General features: G+C 31.1%; 3 protein-coding genes across 5 annotated transcripts in view; 1 reads left to right on the plus strand and 2 right to left on the minus strand.

The window, feature by feature from the left end:
* The window catches only part of LOC128395522 (transducin-like enhancer protein 3-A), a 39,681-nt gene extending 31,603 nt beyond the window's left edge, over nucleotides 1-8,078 (plus strand). For both annotated transcript variants that reach the window (XM_053355955.1, XM_053355954.1), the window contains 4 exons: nucleotides 5,428-5,784; nucleotides 6,090-6,172; nucleotides 6,795-6,975; nucleotides 7,448-8,078. In XM_053355955.1, the coding sequence (XP_053211930.1) occupies nucleotides 5,428-5,784; nucleotides 6,090-6,172; nucleotides 6,795-6,975; nucleotides 7,448-7,555 (729 nt within the window). In that variant the 3' untranslated portion in view covers nucleotides 7,556-8,078. The remainder of the gene's footprint in view (nucleotides 1-5,427; nucleotides 5,785-6,089; nucleotides 6,173-6,794; nucleotides 6,976-7,447) is intronic.
* Nucleotides 8,079-8,611: 533 nt separating this feature from the next.
* Nucleotides 8,612-9,112, minus strand: LOC128395118 (transmembrane protein 220-like). Its single transcript, XM_053355520.1, has one exon. The coding sequence runs from the start codon at nucleotides 9,110-9,112 to the stop codon at nucleotides 8,612-8,614; it is 501 nt and encodes a 166-aa protein (XP_053211495.1).
* A 2,579-nt stretch (nucleotides 9,113-11,691) lies between these two features.
* LOC128395520 (semaphorin-1A-like) lies at nucleotides 11,692-16,795 on the minus strand. 2 transcript variants are annotated; one of them, XM_053355950.1, is made up of 5 exons: nucleotides 15,981-16,795; nucleotides 15,084-15,104; nucleotides 14,659-14,763; nucleotides 14,344-14,571; nucleotides 11,692-13,925 (listed from the first exon to the last, which is right to left on the minus strand). In XM_053355950.1, exons 1-5 carry the CDS (start codon nucleotides 16,534-16,536, stop codon nucleotides 12,607-12,609), a joined length of 2,229 nt encoding a protein of 742 aa, XP_053211925.1. In that variant the 5' UTR covers nucleotides 16,537-16,795; the 3' UTR covers nucleotides 11,692-12,606. The 2 variants fall into 2 exon arrangements, with proteins under 2 accessions (XP_053211925.1, XP_053211926.1); XM_053355951.1 differs by lacking the exon at nucleotides 15,084-15,104 and having other exon boundaries at nucleotides 15,981-16,794.
* Nucleotides 16,796-18,101: the final 1,306 nt, after the last annotated feature.

The following is an 18,101-nucleotide window of genomic DNA, read 5'->3' on the forward strand; positions in this document are numbered from 1 at the left end:
AAATTTATCAACAATCAAATAACATTATCAATACAACAAAAGTTATTCATATTGTATTGTAATAAAAATACAGTTTGTCCTCCCAACCTCCTTCTCATCCTCATCATTATCATCATCCTCCTCCTTTATCCCTTTATCATTATCTTTTCATAATCAATTTTTCACATCCGAGAGAGAGAGAGAGAGAGAGAGAGAGAGAGAGAGAGAGAGAGAGAGAGAGACCTTTACCACCTCCACCAAATCGCCACCATCACCACCACCTCTAAATATATTATGTGAATATCCATTAACTCAGTTATCCTTGAAGTATCTTGTTAATATATTAACTGATTAACAGTTGGACTTTAATTACTGAACCAAAGATAACATGATAAACCCTCACTTGTAGTTTGAAATTTAATATTAATTTTTAAATGTTGGAAATTTAATCACCCATGACCTTGAACAAGCCCTTTTCAATATCCTCATGATGATGATGATCCTTCATCTTCATTGATTGTATTATTATTATTTGTAAAGATATTGCAAAATGCGTTTACCATCATCAACATGATTGTAATGTGTATTAATATATGATAATTATGATGAAGGGTATGCATAAAATGCATAACTAAATTGATTAGTTTCTTTTAATAATTCAATTTTATTACTATTGCAATATAATCAATTGAACCTTTCAATTTGATTTCTATTCAATCAAATCAATATAATCATTACAATCAACTTGAAAACCTTTTGCATATCAATATATATAATATAACAATTGCATTCTCAATATAATATGTTGGTGACATTTTTTTTTGTTAAATATCTTCTGTATATGTTATGACAACAATATCAATAATAATAATGATGTTGATGATAAAAGGAAGATAAAAATTAATATAACTGTAAATTGTAACATAATATTAAGCTTCATTTTACATCAATTGTCCTTATTGATAATTTAACCTTTGCCATTACACAATCAAATCAAATTAACTGATTTACATTGTTGATCATTTGTATCAATGTTAATACATAATATCTTTGGTTCATCTTTCATTATCACCGATTCAGAATGATGATAATCATGATGAGGGAGACAACGAGTATGATGATTATCGGTTCAGGGTAATGAATTTTTCGAGATCAACTTTTTTTTTCCTCATGATGATGACAAAATTTTCCTTCATCTCTTGTGATGAAATGTTATTTTCATCCAACAGTTTATGTCTCTATACATATTAGATTGTTATTACTATTATTACATAATATTATCATGAAGATGAGGATGATAAATATTATTCATTTATCTTCACTATTTTATTTGAATAGGATATTGAGTATCTTTGAGCATCATTGGGTAAATAGTAATGGTTAGTATATCAAAAATAAAAGGTATTGGATTATTGTTGTTGGTTTAACATATCGGGTTACCTTTTTTTTACCTTGAAACTTAATCCGTTAGAATTGTATTCAGGAACCAGAAAAGATGATTAAGACTGAGAGAGAGAGAGAGAGAATTGATTCTAATCAATTCTATCATCATGTTACTTTGAACTAATATCAAAAGTAAAGGAAGACAAATTGATGAAGATTTAGAAAATCTTTCAAGGTAAATCTTTTATTTTCTTTTTCTTGTTTACTGTTTGCTCTTATTGTTTTCTAACTGATGATGATTGAGATGAAAAACTATCATCATCATCATCTGAAACTTAGGTAATCCTGGTTACGATTGACCTGTTGTTGATCTTTGCTTTTCATGTTGATCATCATCATCATTAGATGATCAGACAGAGTGAATAAAAAATTGTTTCCAACTTGTTATTACAACTTTATCTTCATCATTATCAACTCTCTTATTAAATGAATCTCTCACTCTCATCATCTTTACAGAGTTAATTTCATCATCTCTCTCTCAGTTGCTCTCTCACTTTTTGATTGAATGTTCAATCATCCATTCAAAGTTAATTCTTGATGGTAAAAACATCATAACCTTTTAATTGTAATCAAATTGCTCACATTCAACATTATCATTATCATTTCACTCTCACCGCTCCTCTTCAATCCTCATCTCTATCGTATTTGTATCATCATCATCATCATCATCATCAACCAATTCAGATATAATTACCTAAACTACCATTCATTATAATCACAATTATTTTATCTCGTAATTACCATGAAGATGCTTCCGAATTGTTTTTTTTTCTACCTTTTTTTGTTGATGATGAGAGGTGGAAAAACAAAGTACTAAGTAAAAAAGTAACATGATGTTACTTTTTTGTTAATCTCTCTTTTCATGTTTATCCTTCCCTTTCATTATGATAAGTTCTGATGAAGATAATGAATCAATACTAATATTGTAATTTAGGTAAACCCTTTTCAATGAGAAAAAAAAGTCACTATGATGATGATAAACACCCAAGGACTCATAGTGATCATCATTAGCATTATCATTAAAGTCTCATCATTTGTTTTCCCTTTCACAATTTGACATAATTTAACTTGATCATCCTCATTATGATGATAATGATAATCATTATCATTATCATTATTATGCAAAAAAAAAGAGTCAAAGCAAATTAAAATGTTCATCATTGGTTGCATATAAATGGCAAAATTACAAGTCTATCAATTCACCAACAACAATCATGATTATCATTGAGTGAATAGCTACAAAAATGATGAATTAGTATAATAATTATCAAAGTTTATAGTAAAACCTCAAGTAAACTAATTGTAATTATGATTGGACGTTGATGTTGCAAATATTAATACTCAACACGTTATGAATGGTGGTGGGTACACACTTGAGAGAGAGAGAGAGAGAGAGAGAGATGATAAAATGAACACAAACCCTCCACCACCATCACCAAAATCTGCCACCAACAGAGCAATTTATTAGCCTAACCTTTTCTTATATTCATCATTTTCATCATCATCTTAATCATCATCAGCATAATCAACTTTTCCTCCTTCTCTCAAACATCATCATCACCATCATCTTTATTCATTATCACAATCATCATCATCTTGAAGGTCAAATGATTTCATCATTTCCCATGTTATTCTGAGTATAAATTGGTATTACCTTCTGCTTGATAATGATGATAAAGATGATGATGATGATGATGATTACTTTGTTATTATATTTTGCTTTTTGAAATTTATTAACTTTGCAATAATATAAATATAACTGAGAACCTTTTTTTTTAAATTAACCAGCAATATATTTGATATTATGTATTGAATTGTGAATGATGTGTTGATTGTTGCTATTAAATTAGCTGAATTAATGAGCTTATATATTTGTGTGTGTGTGTGTGTGTGTGTGTGTATTTATGTTCAAGTTAATTGTTGCAAACGGTTAGCAATCAAAGATGAAATGGTTTCTGTCTAACAGTCAACTTTACATTAGCAAACAAATAGAAATCTTATTGATCAGTAAACAACCATAGTGCACGTTTTTCTTGCTGTTTATGGTTGCACGCGTTTTCGTGTGCATCAATTATCACTTAAATTGCTTCTGGTTTCAATTATTATCATTACTGTTTATTGCAACAACAACAACAATCAACAGTAAATTACAATTACCTTTTTTCTTTCTGCAACAACTTCACTTGCATTTGGCACGTTGTTTGATATTATTACTTTTCAATTGTAATTCATTGGCCGTGCCAATGGATTTTGTCTGCTCTCATGCTGAGCCAAGATGATAAGAAGATGATGGGAAAAAGAATATATTTTTTTTTTCAATTCTCTCTTCCATTAGAACTTATTTTCATGTTATCATGTTAACTTTACGATGCCAAGAATCATGTTTAGGTGCTCATGTTGATTCTGTTGGTGTTTTTTTCTCTCGCCATCTTGTTGTTATTAATTTTTCATTGCAAACAATGGAAATGAATTAAATATTAATTATGATTCTCTTTCGTCATGTTTACTGTTGATTTTTTATTCGCTAATGAATTTTTTTATTCTCTTCCTACTCTTCAATTTGTGTGCGTTTAATTTAATTGAAACGTTGATTCAGTTGATTATTTAGATGATGAGCAAGAAGATTTTGTTGTTGTTTATGATGATGATGATGATGATACAGAATAAAAGAGATGAAAGTATTTTCTTGATAATCAAAAGGTTATACAACCATGATGATGAGAAGAAGAAGAAGAGAAATGATCCTGAAATGTTATTACTCTTTTTTCATCATCATTTCTTGTTCTTCAACCCAAAGATGATGAGGATGAGGATGATGGACATGATCAAAAAGAAGAGAAATAAAATGTTGTAACTTAGTGTAAAAGAATCGCCTTGAAATTGGAGGTTTATGTTTGGAGGAAAAAAAAAATAATCAAATTGATGAGGAAAAAAAAAAGATTAGGAAGATGAGAATGATGATGATGAAGTCTAGTTAGTGTATCATCATCATCATCATCTTGATACAATAATAGTGAAAAAATTAACTAACAAGTTGTGTAATCATTGGTGTGTCTCTAATTGTGGTTGAATAATTCATTCACCAAATTGTTTCAGTGAAACTTTTTTCTTGTTACATGATGATGATGAGAAGAAGATGAAGATGAAGATGAAAAAAAAGGTATCCTTATATTTTGACTCTTTTCTCCTTTATCATCTTCATCTTGCTCTTTTCTGGTCTTTGACTTTTATTTTTCTTCCAATCATCATCTTCATCTTGATCACTTTTTCATCTTCCATTGAGTCAATTTTTTTGTATCTCACTTGGAAACCCAAATTTAACAAGGTTACTTGTGAATATATTTTGTTGATTATCATTTGTAGAGATGATGATGATGATGATAATGATGATATCTTATATTTCACTTTATATGCATGTGACATTGTTGTATTGACAGAGTAAGTGAGTGAGACTTGTTTATTAAGTAGGTGGGGTGGGTTAGAGGGGCTTTTTTTTCAGGAGGTGGGAGGATTAGGTTGATAATGATAATGATTTAAATCTCAACCAAGCTGAAAGTCAAATGTTGTCACGTAAATGAGAAAAAGGTTTAACTTAAAAGTATATTAATCAACAATCATTAAATTAAAGGTTGTGTGTACTTGTCTGTCCTTGTGTTGATTGTTGTCGTTGTTTTGATCAAATGAGCGGCAAAATTGTCAACATGCGTGTTTGTCAACTCACTTTTATCGTTAATACATGATAACTCATTTTCTTATTTCATTATCACCACAATCACCAGTCATCATATTCATCATAATGATGATCATGTAAGCGCAACACCATTCGTGTTGTAAGATGATGATGATGATGATGATAAATTAGCTTCTTCTCTTTGTCTCTCTTTCATTTCACTTTTACCTGAAAATTTTATCCCCTTTACATGATAATCTAATTTATGATAAATTGTGATGACAATTCAATTTTAATTTAATTTCTTGTTTCTGTTTTTTTGTTTGTATCAATAGCAAAGAGACAACTACATTAGATCGTGTAAATTGTTACCCGATGGTCGAACCCTAATCGTCGGCGGTGAGGCCAATGCCATTTGTATCTGGGACTTGGGTCAGCAACCTCGTATTAAAGCTGAACTTACCTCATCCGCACCGGCTTGTTATGCTTTAGCCATTAGTCCAGATTCAAAGGTTTGCTTTAGCTGTTGTAGCGATGGTAATATCGTTGTATGGGATTTACGTAATCACTCAATCGTTAGACAATTTCAAGGTCACACTGATGGTGCTTCCTGTATCGATATAAGTTCCGATGGTAGCAAATTATGGACCGGTGGTCTTGATAATACAGTTCGCTCATGGGATCTTGGAGAAGTAAGTTTTCCGTTTCCTGTTTCATTCCATGATGATAAAACTGTATTAACCATTTATCTTTTTATGGTCATTATCATCATCATCATCATCATTATTATCATTATCATTTGCATTTCCATCATTATCATGTTCAGTTGATGTGTAATACAAATCAACCATATCATTATAATGATGATGTTGATGATAATTTCATTAGTATCAAATTGATTTTGCAAAAATAAAACTGATGATTGGTGCCAATAAATTAATGATAATCATTTAATCATCTCTCTCTCTCTCCCTCTCTCTCTCTAAACAATTTACAGGGTCGTCAACTTCAACAACACGATTTCTCATCACAAATATTTTCATTGGGCTACTGTCCCACTGGAGATTGGCTTGCTGTCGGGTAAGTTATCATCTTTTATCATCTCTATCATCATCATTACCAACAACAAGATTAACTTTTATAATCTCAGGATAAGGAGAGGGAAAAATGATTAACATGAAAAGATGAAGTTAATTTTGTTTGGCAAACTTTTCCTATTGTAAATAATCAAGTTTCCAGAAAAAAAAACCAGAATCAACTGAATGAACCTGAAAATTGTAACAGTTAACACAATTTAATCTAATACAAATTAGAGCCTCAGTGATTACAGTGATTAATTATAATCAAACTAATATATTAATTAACCATTTTCTCTTGAATTTCCTTTTTACAACCTTTTTTATCAAAGACATTCACACTTATTAATAGTAAACTGAAATGATAATAATAATAAAATGATATCATTCAAATACAATTCATATTACAATCAAGTCAGATTTGAATCGCATCCTCATCCCTTTGTTAATTTGCTAAACACTAATCAAAACGATCCATCTATCAAATACTAACAACAATAACAATCTAATTCTTGGTAAATTGTTATCTATTACAATCAATGGTATCGAATCTCGTATTCATCTGATTGTATTGAATTTCTTTTCACAATTAGATTAATTGAAATTTTCTCTCAATTGATTCACAGAATGGAAAGTAGCAATGTTGAGGTTTTACATTGTTCTAAACCCGAAAAATATCAATTACATCTCCATGAAAGTTGTGTATTATCACTCAAGTTTGCTTATTGTGGTAAATGGTTCGTCAGCACTGGAAAGGATAACATGCTGAATACATGGAGAACACCTTATGGAGCATCAATTTTCCAGGTAACAATAATCATCATCATCACAATTTCACCTTAATCATATTTATATCATTCTCTATGAGAAAAGTTTTTCTTGGTCCTGATGATTTACAAATGATAATGAAAATGATACTTTTCCTTCATTTTATTATTATCATTAACGTTATCATCATCATTTCAATCATTATCATCATGTCTTCATGTTTATCATCCTTACAAATCCATTGTTAACCTTGAGCAAACAAAAGGTAAACTAAATATTACCTTTGAGATGATTATCATGATAATAATACCTGATGATATATTAACTCAAGTTGTCATAGTTACTTTCATATTATTGTTACTATTTGATGATGATTATTATGATATAATCAATTTAATGTTACCTGTTGGGAAGGTTTAATTGTCCATCCTTTGATTTGTTTACTTTCGCTGATTGTTATAATATAATTATATTAATTTTTCCAACTTTTCTTTTCTCTTTCTTGATTCAGTCTCGGGAACAATCATCGGTACTCAGTTGCGATATATCTTCCGATGATAAATACATCGTCACGGGTTCGGGTGATAAAAAGGCCACCGTTTATGAAGTTATTTATTGATTCCTGTCTCATCTTCATCTTCATCTTCATCTTCATCTCTCTCTCTCTTGCTCTCATCCCTGTGGTCTCATCTTCATCATCTTCTCATCATTGACTCATTGATTTTCGATTCCTAATATAAATTGTAAACAACAAAAAACCAAACCCATTGTAGTTTAATTGAGACACAATTAGTTTACAAAACTCGATTATTTCAATTATTTCATCTTCATCATTAATCCTGTCATTTTTTTTTGTCTCTTCCCTTTTCATCCTGATATATATACACATACAAATATATCTTCTCATCTTATTATATCATTGATTGATTTTAATTGATTGCTTCGAATCAACTTTTAACCCTTATGGAAAACTTAATCAATTTGTTTCCAAACTCAAAAAATCAAACAAAATTTTGATCAATCTTAATCATCTCTCTCCCTATTTCTCTCATCCCTCTAATCTATTTGATGTAATTGTCGATGAATATTGATTGTGTAATAAATGGACAATTGACAAATAAAAAAAGAATTACAAATTTCAATTAGATTGTTTCATTTTCTTTCCATTTAATTAAACATTTTGTTTTCCAATTTGAAACAATTTATCCGGATTACGAATACACAGTCGCCATCTATTGGTTGAATTGAGCGGAAAATGGAAAATCAATTTCTATTCAAATCTCAAGACCAACAGATGGCGATGAAATAGAAACAGAAATCGATACAATTTAAATGTCACTCTTATCCCAAGTTGAAGAATTTGTAAATTAGTGTCGCCATCTATTGGTGAAGAATAAAATGTTTCTTTGGGTAACTAATTTCGAGAATGAAATTAGATTTGAAATGAGAATTTAATTAAACTGTTCAATTAAAAGAATCGATAAAATTTTTGCTTTTAAAATTCAATTTAATTGGTTAATGATTTTTCCATTAATGAATTGGTAATTATGATTGGATGTTGTAAGAAAAATTTTACAGAAACACTTAAAGAATCGTGAAAGAAAAAACAAATTGTCAAGTTAATCGTTAATCTTTTACTTTTCTTGAATTGAATCCAAATCAGAGAATCAAGGAATCAACTGTTACTCTCAAGAAGATATAAGATAAACCATAAGGTTAAAGGTGAAATGGTAAAGACGAAAATGAGTAATTTAAATCTCCTGGAAATGGCAGAATCGCCAACAGTTGAAGTAGTCGTTAAATAGATTGAGATGATTATCCAAATTAGAGCAATTAACGAACCAAGAAACTCTTTACCTTCCTCAGTCTCCAGGATGGTTAAACTTTCTCGATTCTCAATGTCACCCACCGAGGGATCGATCAAGGGAACGGAAGATCCCGAGGCCATGAAAGTACCGCCATTGGATAGGAAATAAAATCCATGGATTAGAACCAAAAGTGAATACAAGAAGCCACAAGATCTTATGAAAGCCTGGTAAACATAATGAGCGGCAATCGATGGACCAAAGGCCTGAATGAACGACATGATCGCGGGTATAATGTAGACGGTGCCCCACAAGTACCAATCGGGATCGTTATGTTGGACAATCGTTGCGAGAATGAAAAAAATTCCCATGATAATGTTGATAAAACGAGAGTAAATTGTTACCATGGTTGAATATTGATTAATCTTAATCAGTGTTATCATTAAATCAGTGAAAACAAATAATTATAATTTGAAACTTTCTCCTTGTTGAGTTGATCACTATCAGTGAATTAAAGTGTATAAACATTTGTACACTTATGATTTTGAAACAACAATTAACTGATTGTGATCAGTGTCTCTCTTTTTCACTCTCTCATCCTAATTGTAAATGATCAAATCAATGTCAATTAATAACCATTGGTAATCTTAATTAGTTAATGGTGATTTCATTAATAACCTTCATGTGTAAATCTCTAGTGTCTTTATTGTTTCAAATTTTGCAACAATCAAAATCAATTCATGATTAAAGTTGACAGTTAGTCAAAGTTAGTTGTTGGCAATTAGTTGATTGTTAGCAATTTGATTACATGAGATATATAAGATTTTAGTGACTGAGTTAATTGTTTCATTCATTTCATACAATCAGATAAATTAATATGATTACCTTTCAATCAAAATTTGATGACAAATGAAAACGCGATCATGATTAAGGTTAATCATCATAAATAACATTGGTCAATATAATTTAATTGTCTTAATTTAACTATTGATAGTTGAATGATTAGCTATTGATTTTTTTTTGCTATTACGCTGATCATAAATATTGATATTATCATAATTATAATTGATTGTTTGACTCCATTAGATATTAATTTGATTCAATTGCAAAAAAAACATCATGAAGGTTATATAATATATTGGGTGTTTACATAGAGACACCAAATTTGATGGCAAGTTAATCATAATAATTAACGAAATTTGATCACGATATAATAATAATAAAACAATTAACATCCAACAATCAACATGTATGATGATTAATTTACTGGTTGGGTTAAGAAAGTGATCGATTTAATTGTTAACCATTTCCTCTTGATGATGATGATCAATATTGATTAATCCAAATGATTCCATTGATTGATTGATTGTTGATGATGATTATCTTCATCATCATCATCAACATGTTAACCTTATCATGAGAGAGAGAAAAAAATTGAAATTAGATTAACATTACAATTTAAGTTGAACAATTTAATTCAATTATTATTAATAATACATTTTACTTATTATATTTACACAGGAACAAAGTTTTTTCAAACTTACATATTTTTCATGAGGAAATGAACTTTTTTGTTTCTCAACCTGAATCAATATGATGATGATGATGATGGATGATGAATGAAACATAGATCGATAACCTTTTCATGTTTATCTTTAATGCTGATGTTGCATTTATTCATAATCAACTTGATTGTTGGTTAAATTGTTACAATGGAAACTAAATAAGCCAAATTGAATGGACGTTCATTTGTGTGGATAATATTTTCCGATTGATTTTCTGTTTGATTCGTTCCTGTTTCTAACAATTCAACTTTTGGAATTGTAACTTTCCCGCTCAATAGATGTTGCTATGTGTTCATTAGTCTTGAGTCTTTCTCTCTCATTTGTTTCTCTATCATGTAACATGAGATGCTGATGATGGTTAAGATGATGATAAAGGGATGATAAAAAAGGAATAATAAAAACAAAGAAAGAGAGAAAATGAGTCACGAGTAGAACTTAAATTGGTTAGAAGGAGAAGAAAAGAAAATATTTTAAAGAGAAAATGAAAGAAGATGAGGGATGAGAATGAGAAGATGAAAGATGAGAGAAAAAGTTAGAGAAAATAAACAAGATGATGAGGATGGAAAAATGGGATGGAAGATGATAGAATCTGTAAGATGATGAAAAGGAAAAGTAAGAAATGAAGAATCAACCAGAGTGAGAAAAAGAAACTAATGAGAGAGAGAGAGAGAGAGATAAAGGTGAGACCAAAGTCAGTTAATATGATGAGATGATGATGATGAAATAAACAAATAACAATCATAACAAGATGAAAACATGATGATAATGAGAGAGAAGGGTAAGAATAAGTGAAAGTAAATGATAATGGATTCAATTATTATCTGAATACATTGAAAGTTCAACATGATGGTTATGTTGATGATGAGAGGAAGATTTTTATGAAGATAAACAGGAAGTTAGAGTTGATCAGGCAAAATGGTTAAGCGTGAAAATGAATTAAAGTAACAATGAAATCATCATCATAAATGATGATAATGGTTCATGATGATTAACAGGAACAGGAAAAAAAACAAGGCAACAATAATAATAATAGTTTACAAATTGATTGGAAAATTAAATGAACGTAAACAGTTAGATTAATGAATGTAAATTATTTCAATTCGAGTGAATTAAATTATCTGATTATTTAGGTGATTATCATTAGTGTTCATTTATTATTCTCTTGTCTTATTCAGATGGTCAGTGAAAGAGAGAGAGAGAGATGGACATTATTGATTCTATTAACTGTTTGGTAAATTGTTTTGGATTCCGATGTAAATGAACTTTGCAATTGACCCACTGGTGGGATTTACTTTTATCGATTTGGGTTACGATTGTTGTTGTTTCACCTGACAATGAAAGAGTGACCATCAGAATGAAATTGAAATTATGGACATTGTTGGGAATTCATTTGTGGAGAAAGAAAAAATTGTTTTTTATTATTATTGTACAATTAGAGAGCATGAAAACATTTCTGACTTGTGAGTGTCTTGTCCTTACATTGGATTTTTTTCTCAGATTTATACAAAATTATCAATTCCATTGTCTTTGTTTTGATTAGCTTGAGTTTGCTTTTGTATACAATAAGTTAAAAGAGAGAGAGAGAGAGAGATAAGATCCTTGACTGATGATGAAGGTGGTGGGTAAATGATGATGGCGATGCTAATTATTAATAAGATGAGCATGATGATGATGATGATGATGATGGTAAGCAGATGAAGGATAAAATGAACACAAGAGGAACAAGATATGAAAAAAAGTTGGCGAAAATGATGTTACATTAAAAAATGTTGTTTGTTTGTTTACCCTCGGCAGAGGCAACATTGAATTACGAGTACCCTTTCAGAGTTGAAGGCTTGAATATCCAATGAAATGATGAAGTTTTAGAGAAAGAAAGTCAACCGATGTCATTTAACTTGAACTTGTTAACCAGAAATTTTGACACAACACAAAAAAAGACATCAGCCTAAGATGAAGCTTGGATTGGGTTTGAGATCGATGTAGATCGGGATTGTGAGTCCAAATCTTCTGGTTTTCAAGATGACTATGAGCTGGTTGTTTGCGATAGATGAATAGCTTTTAAGATTGTGGTTTCGTTGTGGTTTGTTGAGTTAATTAAAACTTTAGAAAAAAAAACAATTCAATGGCTCAGAGATCACTTATATCTTCATAATCAGAATCATGATACTCAGTTTCATGTGAATATCTATTTACAGTTGATTCCCATTGTTGTGTAGGTTGATAAATATGTGAATGTGATTGTTGCTGTTGAAGTTGTTGTTGTTGTTGTTGTTTAATTGAACCACGATGAAGCCTATTCTCTATAAATATATCTTCTTCACCTTCTGAAAAGGTTTGTTGTCTGCCGAGCTGTTGGCGTTTTTTCCGTTCTTGGGTGGAACATTTAACACTAAATTAATTGGTTTATTAATTGATGGAACACCTATCCCACCGTAAGAGTCATTTGGTAAATGTCTACTTAATGTCCTATGGTCAAGATAAGCTCGACCATCGGCGTAAGGTGAACACACCCCTGGATCCTTTTTACACCGGCTACTAAAAATGTAGCCAAAAATAAAACCAATAACTAGCGAGGAAACTACTGAGGTCACTATTCCAAAGGCTAAGGTATCCGATGAGAAACACTGTGAAGCTGCAATCTCACAATTGGCTCCAGCTGAGTTTTCATCTGATCCACTGGCTCTTTCTGCTGTTAACGGCGGAGAACCACCATTACCACCACCTCGTTCACCAGAAGATAAACGATCACCTGGACGATCACTATTTCGATAACCATCTATTCCCGCCTCATTTGGACCTGGCGGTCTTCCGTCTGGACACCTATTGTCCCAAGCTTCTTCAACATTTTGAACAAAATTATCTCGATTCCAGATTCGTACTCTGGACGAGGTACATAGTGACCTGGAAATGTCCCATGCACAATATGGATCTTGAAGGGCAACACATTTTCCACAGGAATTGGCACGTTTTTCACATTTAGATAAGGGAATACCTTGTACTTCACCATCAGAGACAACAATTAACTTTGATTCAAAAAGAGTTCGGTGTATCATTAAATTGACTACAGGTCGTCCCGGGAAAACTGGTATCTCGGTTATAACCACGGGTAAAGTTTTATTATAATTTTCATGTCCATTGGGTGCATTAGAGGCTGAATTGATTACTTTCAGCACATGTCCATCAGTTGTACCAATAAAAAGTACATCAAAACGTGACCCGGACACGGTTTCTACTTGAGAGTCAACGGTAATTTTGGTAAATCTAAATTTTGGATTTGTTTGCATAATAATGGGTACACCAAAAAGTGGACGAACAGAACCCGCCATTAAGGGTTTATCTCGGGTAAAGATGACCCGGGCATCTGATGTTGCCCGTGAATCTGGAACACATTGACCTGGTCTAGGTGAGGGAACCTGTGACTCAGGAACCTCTGCCCAGATAGAGTTGAACCTTTCTTGACCAAGGAAACGACCATTGTCAAATATATCTTGAACACTTCCCATGGTGTAGGCACAAATAGCTGATGCAGATAATGCATTATCGGGTGTTGTGAAGACTCCATAGAAAATATCAGCATCTCGTCCACTATAACTTCCTCTAATTATATCACTGGTTGATTCTGTTTAATTGTGAACACAGATAATAGTTTGAAAGAAACAAACACATATCCACACACCAGCAAATCCATTGAAAATAGGAGAGAAAGAGAGAGAGAGAGAGAATCCATCAAAGAAACCAACAAAATCATAGGAACCATAAGAAGAGAGTAGTTAGTAGTTCAAAGTATATAATTTTTGCGGGTGTGTCCAAATTTAAGTGAGTTAATGATATTATCGGGGAGAACAACAAAAGAGAACATGAAAAATAGAGAGAGAGAGAGGTAAAAAAAGACCAATTAGTTTGAGTGAAATCGATAATGATTGAAAAAGACAAGGGGAGTTAAAGGTGAGGTCATCAAAATTCGCCAAAAATATTAATCGGAACCATATTGATGAAGGGAAAAGAAAATACATAAAGACGATGCTAATTAAACGTACGTAATTCATTAAATTGGAAAGGAAGTTTTCCCGGAATGGAACAGTCGAGACGGACTTTGTGATAACTGGTCCATAGACTTTTGAATGAGGGATGACCTTGATCATTGATACAAACTCGAGCAACTCTTGGGTAAATAGCTTTACCACAGTTACTGAATTCAACGGAATTTTCACGGAAGAAAAAGTAAACATGTTGACCATAAACCTGAGAATTTACAAAATTGGGCTCTGAAGAAAGAAAAGAGAAACAAACAGTTAATAGAGTGAACACAATCAATTGCCAATGTAAATAGTTGATTGTTTTACAGTATTTACCATTTAATTGTTGAACATCAGAAGTTCTCGTTTGCAAGGGTAATCTTGAAATTGAATATGAGCTTCCCGCTCTATCGGTGGGTGTAGCTGCATAAAGTTTGGATTCTAAAGAGAGAGAGAGAGAGAAAAAGAAAAGAAAACAATTAGCAAACAAAACGGATTAACTGCATAATCTTTGTTAACAAAGGGAATAAAACAAAAGAAAAACGGTCAAGATTAAGAATCAAAAATCAGAAGAGTGAAAAGTCAAACAAGAGAAAAAAAAATCAAAGTAAACGAGATAAAAGGTAAACACAATAAAGAGCCAAAGGGATGAGAAAATAAAAACAAATCAACATGCTGATGATTCTAATTAGTAAGATGAATTAAAATTTGTGGAGATTAGAATCGGAAAGGTGAGTTAATTAGAATTAGTGAAAATGTACCTGGTTTATCCTTTACAGGTTCTGGTGATGATTAAATAATCAATTGTTAGTTAGAGAGAGAGAGAGAGAGAGAGAGAGAGAGAGAGAGAGAGAGAGAGAGAGAGAGAGTTATTATCATTAATAAATTGATGATGATAATAAATTAGAGGTGAAAGGAATATCTGTTTTTCTGGTTTTCCAGGAATCAGAATTGTTAATTGTTAACCATCAGGTCAAAGAATCAAAAACTCAGCTATTTAATCAGATTGTCGACAACAATCTACACTGTTCAATATTCAAGTTGACCTCTAATTAAACTAGTTAAGGTTATTGGTCATCGTAAGGGTGTAGATGAATATAAATAGTTGAACATAATTATAGATCAGAATTTGAAGAAAAAAAAATCATTGTTATATTTTTAGTTAATTGTTTTGAGTTGTTACAACTAAACAACTGATTATATTGATGATGGTGATAATTATGCTTGGTTTTCATCATCATCACCATCATAATCATTATCATCTTATTGTTGATCAACTCAATTTAATCACTAACTAACTTCAATACCTACTGTTTAAATCGTAATTGTAAAAAAAACTGTTATGTTAAAATACTTGATTTTAACACCAATACATTAAAAATCTCATCTTTCAACCATCATCATGATGATTGGAACCTGATTACTTTAAATGTAAAGTAATCATTGTTAAACTAAATTAGGATGAACCTAATCAAAATTAACCTTAATTTCTCAACACTATCTCATTGAATTGTAATGATTGGATTATTTCAATAGTTTTTTAGTAAAACAAAGAAATGGATCCTGATGAATTGACGATGGAAAATCTCACACAAACATTGAGAAACAAAAACTGAATTCATGTTGATGATCAGGATGAGGTGATTGATTGATGTTACCTGCGAAAATTGCTGTATTATTTTGATCTGGACCAAATGGACATAAAGCATCTCCAGGGGTTTCATTTCGATATTCATATCCGTTCACTGTTTGCACATAATCTCGACACTTTGGCCTGTAAGCATGAGTACCACACACAAAAAGGCCTCCATCTGATTTTAAAACTAGAACACGAATATAATTTTGACAGCGTTTCTCCCTATTGATTCCCTTAAGAACACAAGAGTCAAGATCTTTTTCCGTTGGATACCATTCAATTTTCTTAACCGGTTCAAAGGTTGACAAGCTAATATTGTAGATTAAATTTTTCGATCCAATAATTAGATAATCACCATCACGAACAATTAACCTAAAATCATCTGAATGACTTAAATTTCCACTGAATCTTTGAATTATAGATTCACCACCACCACCACCACCACCATAACCAGTAGAAGATGAAGAACCAGCAGCAGAAACAGGAGAAGATGATAAACCAAGTAGAAGACACAGTAACAGTATTAAACCATAATATAAATGGTGGTGGAGAAAAAGCTGACACCAATGGTAGAACATTTGGAAAAGAAGAAAAAAAAATTCTCTCTAACCAGTGGACCTAAATAACCATTTATATGGTATATTTGGTGCCATGGAAAAGAAACTAAAAGTTACACTGTTTATACACAACAAAGAGAATTTAAATCCAAAAATGATCAATTTCAACACCAAGAATAAAAAATAGAGAAAAAGAAAAACAGAAAAAAGAGATTATCAGTTAAGCTAAAAAAGAAAACAACAAAAATGTTCAATGTTCAACCTTAACAACAGAACAAGAGAAAGAGACTAAACTTTCCTGGTGAAGAAAATAAAGAGAACCAGAAATTCAGTTGATCGAATCTGCGAATGCGCAGTAACCGTTTTCTTCATTGCGCAAGATCAGAAAAAAATTCAATTTCTTTTCTTTTTTTTTTATTAGTCGATCCCTTGGAACAACAGAAAAAGATGATTAATATTCAAAGTGTTTCGATTCGAGATCGAAATAAACTTTTTGCTCTTCTCTTCGTTCGAGTTGGTTTTGTTTTCTTTTTGAACTTGAATTTTCTGTGAGAGAATTTGAGAGAAAAGAATTTGTTTTTTTTCTTATTGAAAAATGAACGAAAAGGAAAAACGATTGTAACGATTTCCGTTCAAATGTTTAATTATCTGTTATTCTAAATGATTCTAATCACGTAGAACAAAAATAGCGAGAAAGAGAGGAAAATTCCAAGTTTAAGTATCATGAACATTCAATTGGAACCAGGAATTATTTCATCTTCTCACCCAGAACAATAATAATTCATAATAATAACTGAGAAAATGAATAGAGAGAAAGAGAGAGAGAGAGAAAAGAAAAAAAGTTTAGAACTTTTTTATTTTAACATATTCGATGGTTAAAACTACATAAGAATAAGATAATCAACTAAATAAAGATTCTGATCATGACTAAATTAACTGAATACTAATAATGTAAGTAAAAATGGTAAATGATAAAGTTTAACAATTTAAATTGTTTACCCATCTAATTGTTGTTTAGACAGATAATCAAAGCAAATTATATTCACATTGATATCATTGAATAAATATAATCATTAGGGAATGAAATTCAGAATCAGAACTTTTCTGTTTCATGGAAAATCGTTATTACCTTTGTTTATAATAATAAGAAAAAGAATCCAAAGAAAATCATAAAAATAAGAGTAACAACAAAGATGAAGATAAAGATGATGAGGCTGAGGATGAAGATGAAGATGAAGATGAAGATGATAACATGTACAAAACATTTAGAGTAAGATGTTACCATGGTTAAAATTTTCATTCTGCTCCTTTTATCCTTCATCTTGCTGAATATTTCTCTTCCCCTGTAAACAATAATAACAACAATGAGTCTAAGAACATGAGATGATGATGAGAGATGAGGATGGAGAAAAAGAGGGAGAGAGAGAGAGAGAGAGAAAAAAAAAGAATAAAAATAATATTGGTTCCTAGGAACGTGCTTTGAATTATATGGGAATTTCAAGAGAAAATTCTTGTTAGTTGCTTCCTACTCCACCCATTATCCACCATGTACCTTTTTCCCCTTAAAGATGAAGAAGATGATGATC

This window comes from Panonychus citri, unplaced genomic scaffold (genome assembly GCF_014898815.1).
Source record: "Panonychus citri isolate SS breed McGregor unplaced genomic scaffold, ASM1489881v1 Contig00141, whole genome shotgun sequence".
Classification (NCBI taxonomy): Eukaryota; Metazoa; Arthropoda; class Arachnida; order Trombidiformes; family Tetranychidae; genus Panonychus; species Panonychus citri.

Coding starts and splice junctions, on each gene's coding strand:
- LOC128395118 (XM_053355520.1), bottom strand. CDS start 9,112: ATGGGAATTTTTTTCATTCTCGCAACGATTGTCCAACATAACGATCCC.
- LOC128395520 (XM_053355950.1), bottom strand. CDS start 16,536: ATGTTCTACCATTGGTGTCAGCTTTTTCTCCACCACCATTTATATTAT. Junction 14,764..15,083: donor ACCTGTAAAGGATAAACCAG/GTACATTTTCAC, acceptor CTCTCTCTTTAG/AATCCAAACTTTATGCAGCT. Junction 14,572..14,658: donor TGATGTTCAACAATTAAATG/GTAAATACTGTA, acceptor TTCTTTCTTCAG/AGCCCAATTTTGTAAATTCT.